Source organism: the organism of the source record quoted next (assembly GCF_019968985.1).
Source record: "MAG: Porospora cf. gigantea B chromosome Unknown PgB_NODE_1808_length_4781_cov_123.125, whole genome shotgun sequence".
In the NCBI taxonomy this organism is placed as follows: Eukaryota; Apicomplexa; class Conoidasida; order Eugregarinorida; family Porosporidae; genus Porospora; species Porospora cf. gigantea B.
Window position 1 is genome coordinate 1 of NW_027178747.1, and position 4,781 is coordinate 4,781.

General features: G+C 54.3%; 3 protein-coding genes across 5 annotated transcripts; all 3 read left to right on the top strand.

The window, feature by feature from the left end:
• Positions 1-290: 290 nt before the first annotated feature.
• KVP17_000917 (uncharacterized protein) lies at positions 291-1,071 on the top strand (the record flags this gene model as incomplete). 2 transcript variants are annotated; one of them, XM_068515831.1, is made up of 2 exons in its annotated part: positions 291-576; positions 605-1,071. In XM_068515831.1, the coding sequence occupies 2 exons, from the start codon at positions 291-293 to the stop codon at positions 1,069-1,071; spliced, it is 753 nt and encodes a 250-aa protein (XP_068377656.1). The 2 variants fall into 2 exon arrangements, with proteins under 2 accessions (XP_068377656.1, XP_068377657.1); XM_068515832.1 differs by lacking the exon at positions 291-576 and having other exon boundaries at positions 685-1,071.
• A 136-nt stretch (positions 1,072-1,207) lies between these two features.
• On the top strand, positions 1,208-1,603 carry KVP17_000918 (uncharacterized protein; the record flags this gene model as incomplete). Of its 2 annotated transcripts, none has more annotated exons than XM_068515834.1 (1): positions 1,208-1,603. In XM_068515834.1, the coding sequence occupies one exon, from the start codon at positions 1,208-1,210 to the stop codon at positions 1,601-1,603; it is 396 nt and encodes a 131-aa protein (XP_068377659.1). The 2 variants fall into 2 exon arrangements, with proteins under 2 accessions (XP_068377659.1, XP_068377658.1); XM_068515833.1 differs by having other exon boundaries at positions 1,241-1,603.
• Positions 1,604-2,478: 875 nt separating this feature from the next.
• On the top strand, positions 2,479-4,152 carry KVP17_000916 (uncharacterized protein; the record flags this gene model as incomplete). The annotated part of the gene is made up of 1 exon (XM_068515830.1): positions 2,479-4,152. One exon carries the CDS (start codon positions 2,479-2,481, stop codon positions 4,150-4,152), a length of 1,674 nt encoding a protein of 557 aa, XP_068377655.1.
• Between the last annotated feature and the right edge of the window lie 629 nt (positions 4,153-4,781).

Genomic DNA, 4,781 nt, shown 5'->3' on the forward strand with positions numbered 1-4,781 from the left:
GGCTCATCATGATCAGAGGAGAGACGGTCGTATCGCTGACCGCAGAGGCGCCGCCACCAGTTGTCGCTCGGCCGAGTCAGCAGTCGAAGTTAGCGAAAGGGCAGGCGGCCGGCCGGGGTTTGCCAGTGGCGCCCATGGGTCAAGCACCCTTAGGCTTAGCAGGACCGGTCAGAGGCGTGGGGGGAGCTGCACCAGCCGGCCTCATACCAACAAGACCGGCATGACAATCTCCTGTGTGATGTCGTGTGAACGCAATGAACAAACGAAATTGCCGGTGTATTTTAATATAAATGTCCAGAGCACGAACTCAAGACCCCGAGGCCGGCCCGACCCCCCTGTACAACACGCCGACCTCCAGCCTGTCGCCTGTAAGGCCCAGGATCCGGACCGAAACTGCCTCTGGCGGCTACACTGACTGGTCGGGACTCGTGGGATTGTGGGTCACAGGGGGCATCATCCTCAGCGCGCGGTCCATTTATGATGTGGACACAGCCACACTCGTTCACAGACTAAAAGAGCTCGTGGCCCCTCCGTTTAGCCGCCTTGTCCAGCCTACAGATTCATGGGGCCCTGACAGTAGGCCCATGGCGGTTCAAGCACGCAGCCAATCCAAATTTCTGGCTGTTATTCTGGACGCCTCCGACAGCCGCTATAACCTTCACGTTGGCGCACGCCCTCAATCCGATGTCCACCCATTCTGAGCTGCACGTGCTCTTGCTGGGCCTACGTGTGGCAGGCGTGAGTCTGGTGCTGCCAGTCGTGGCAGCGGTAGCGGCGGGAGTGGTTCTGGGGGAAAGCGCAGGCAACACGCTCATGTTGAGCAGCATTATGGCCTCCTCGTCAGCAGTTATTCCTCCCACATTGCTGGCTGCAGGGCTACTGCCACTGGCCATGTTTCAGACCTTGGCTGTGATGGTTTCTTCCTCGCTGGCAGGTTTCTTCTTGTACAGGGCGACCTTGCCGAGACTGCACGCGACGCACCTGAGGATCAGAGCGCTGGCGGTGCTGTGGGCCGTCGGTCTAGCTACGGTTCAACTTACCGTCATCTATAGCTGCTTCTCTGCCGTCTAAATCTATCTACATCCGACACAATGCTTAAACACTCCAGCCTTCAATGCGTCCTACACGCGCGTGGGTCGCCTTCCTCCGTCATGGAGACAAAACGCACTCGGACAATTGTCGATTTGTACCCGGCTTAAGGAGCCCTATGTCTAAAGCCACTGTGCACGTGAAACGGTTCATGACCAACCCTCTTCTGCAGAGGAAGCAGTTCGCTCTGGATGTCCTTCATCCCGGCCAGAAGGGCTGCTCTCTGCAGGAGGTCCGTGACATGGTCACCAAGAAGTACAAGGTCGCAGAGCCCAATTGCGTGGTAATCTTCGGTCTTCGGACTAAGTTCGGTGGCGGACGTACCACTGGCTTCGGTCTGATCTACGACAACCTCCTGTGCATGAAGCAGTTCGAGAAGCACTACCGGCTGGCTCGCATGAAGGTGCCCAACCTCACTGCACCAAAGCGAGCGAACAGACGTGCGAAGAAGGACGTCAAGACCCGCAGAAAGAAGCTCCGAGGTGCTGCCAAGAACAAGATCGTGGTGAAGTAAGCTGGCTGCTGACAATAGGGACTCTTAGACCGCATTCAAACTTGCACATGTGTCGTAAGACTCATAGGGGCGGAGAGCATCGTAGTCCGCATCTCTGCAACGCAAAACAGGCCTCTTGGACCCCATCCAAACTTGCTCTTAGGAGCGGAGAACATCGTAGTCCGCATCTCTGCAACGCAAAACGGGCCTCTTTGCAGAGAGGCGATCCTTAGTACAGACTCTGCCTCTTGATGACGGCGTTAACCTTGGGACCGTAGAGCTCTCGAAATCATCTGGCAGCTGAAACGTCGCTCACAAATCATTTCACCCAACATGTCTAATGTGGGGTGTCGGTGGCGACAAAATTACGAATTCCATAATAGCAGCTGCAAGTTGACACACGATCTTGGTCCTGGTAGGCTTTCCACCGGGTAGATGACGTGTGGATATTCTACTCAGCGGCGACGTTTGAGCTCCTGCAGAGGCGTGCCTCGTGCGGTCTCAATTGTGCTGCCAAGAGTCATATCCTCCAGCGGTCTCTGATCAATGCACACTACATGTGGAGCAAGTGGAGGCCGCTACAATGACGGCTGTTTGTATCATCTCGACTTTCGTTGGTGACTTGGGCAGCCTGCGATTCTTACGATGCAGAGTGCTGCATATATTGGTTTTTTGTTTATGACTGCGTTCCAATTGGCCGCCAGAAACCGGTGCAGCCTATATCTAAGCATCTTGGTTCGAATGTGACAGCGTGGCACGTTTCAGAAGACGCGCAGATCTCTATTGATACGTTGTTCGGTGAAGAGGTGCTACATGTGGTTTTTTATTGTATGATATGAATGCGCTGCGTTCCAATTGGCCGCCAAAACCAGATTTCAGAATAATAGCCAAAAGGCATGAAAATCGCGACGCAAGCCAGAAGTTGGGCTGGACCTCCAGTAGAAGTCATTCTAGTCTCCTCCTATCTCAACGCCAATCGCCAGACAAAACCGACTGCCTCAGCGGCCGCACAATCGTCCGTTCAGACGTCTCGTACAAACGACATTCCTGACACCACAAACAACGTCAGTGTGAAAGATCGCGTGGCTCTGTTCTCCTCCATGGCCCACACGCCCGAGTGGCAGAAGAAACCTGTGTCGGCTTCTTCGCCAAGGCGTGGTGTGATGGGTGACGTGAAACGTCACACGGACGTCCAATCCAACCCTACCCCGACCCTGGGAGGGCATACTGATGAGAAACCTGTCCCACTTCTGAAACCGAAGACGATCAACCCACCTTCCAAAAAGCCCAGCCGGTCGGGTCCTACTTGGATCCCTGCCCCAATCATGGGAGGGCATACTGATGAGAAACCTGTCCCACCGGCAAAACCGAAGACCTCGATCAATGACCTATCCGCTGATATGATCAACCCACCCCCCAACGAGACTAGCCGGTCGGGTCCTACTTGGATAACTGCAACGTCTCGCCACCTTCCGGTGCAGGTCGTACGACCTCACGTGAAGATCCCCTTCGCTGCCGAGACAAAGGAACTGGATCTCCCTCAGGAGCATACAGACTTTGGACAGACCTGGAAGCTTAATCGACCTCACGTTTACGATGAGGTATCTGAGTGTGTTGATGGCGGATTCAGTGTTTCCAACACAACTCTACAGCTGAGTGGTGAAGGGGACCAGACCTCCATTGATGGCATGTTCAATGTAGAATCGGCAAGCGACGACGACATGTTTTCTGCTGGTTCCACCAACAGTGACGGATCATCCTCCGGCGTAAAAAGTATTCTGGCCTCGATTCCCACCAATCTTAACTCCTTGAAACGTGCAGTGTCACGCAAAGCGTCGAAGCTGTTCAGAAGGAACAGGGGCACCGACTGTGCATGGACCCAGAGTACCCCCGTGTCTGACGAAATGTTGCCCGTCCCACAGCCTGGTGAAGGCATACGCAACTTGTGTGCCGCGCTGTCAGTGGAGACCATTCAGTCCAAGTTCAACGATGCGGAGACGAACCTCGATTTCGAGAGCCACGCGCTGACGGGTGTCGAGCCATTGGCAGGTGACAGCGGTTGGCTCCTGATGGACGTATTACTGCTGGACGTGCTGTACCAGTTGAATAATGACGTTCTCATCAACTTCAAACCCTGCGGACGTGCCAACACCTTCGTTCGCAGCTTCCACACCCCTACTGAAGGCCCATCGATCCCCTTGTTCCGGGTGAACCCACTTGTGTTCGACAGCGACGACCTCTCGCATTTTGCGACACTCATTCATCACCCCTCTCTGGAACAGATAAAAGAAAGCCTGCTGAACTTCCTCCGGATTCTTACCAACCCCAACAATCAGACAGCAGATACCTTATGCCGCAAAGTGAAGAAGAAACTCTCCATTGACGAGGTGGCGACCTACATCCGCACATCAATCGGAGCAGATGGCCTCTACTCTGACGTAATCGCAGTCGTTTTCGATTGGTGTCAAGACCCCGGAAAGGACGTTGCCTCCCTAACCGATGAGCTGACGAATGCCGCAAGAAAACAGGTTGACTTCGAGCGGCACCCAAGGTACACTCAGATGGTGTGACTTCGTATTGATTAAATGATTTCATGATCTCCAAATGCTTTGGCGGCGTCTCTTGGAAGCTGTTACGTACTCTGAAAACACAATACAAGTCACGATCATGAGAAATCTTCCGACAGGATTTCGACAACGGCCTCTTCGTCCTCGTAGTGCACTCCAGCGTCGTAGGCTTCCATTAGGTCGTCCGTTGGTTCAACAGCACTAGGAGTTGCGAGGAAGCTGCCAGCGGCGGCCAGAATTACGAGGGCGCCAGCGCCGGCGGCGGCAATTCCAATCACGGGGACGCCTCCTCCGCCAGCTGCAGCGACGGAGGTGGTGCTCTCGACGCCTGTTGTGCTCTCAAGACCTGTTGTGCTCTCGGGAGTGGTTCTGGACAGATAATAAGCAATCGAAATCGCGTCGTATTACACAGGAAGGACTTACGCTGGTGCGCTGGTAGTTCTAGTGGTATTTGTGGGCGTGGTGGTTGTTGGCTTGGTAGTGGAAGTTGGTGTGGTAGTCGTAGTTGTTGTGGTTGTTGTCGTCGTCGTTGTGGTTGTCGTCGTTGTTGTCGTCGTTGTGGTTGGCGTTGTTGTCGTAGTCGTGGTCGTCGTAGTTGTCGTAGTTGTCGTAGTTGTCGTAGTTGTCGTAGT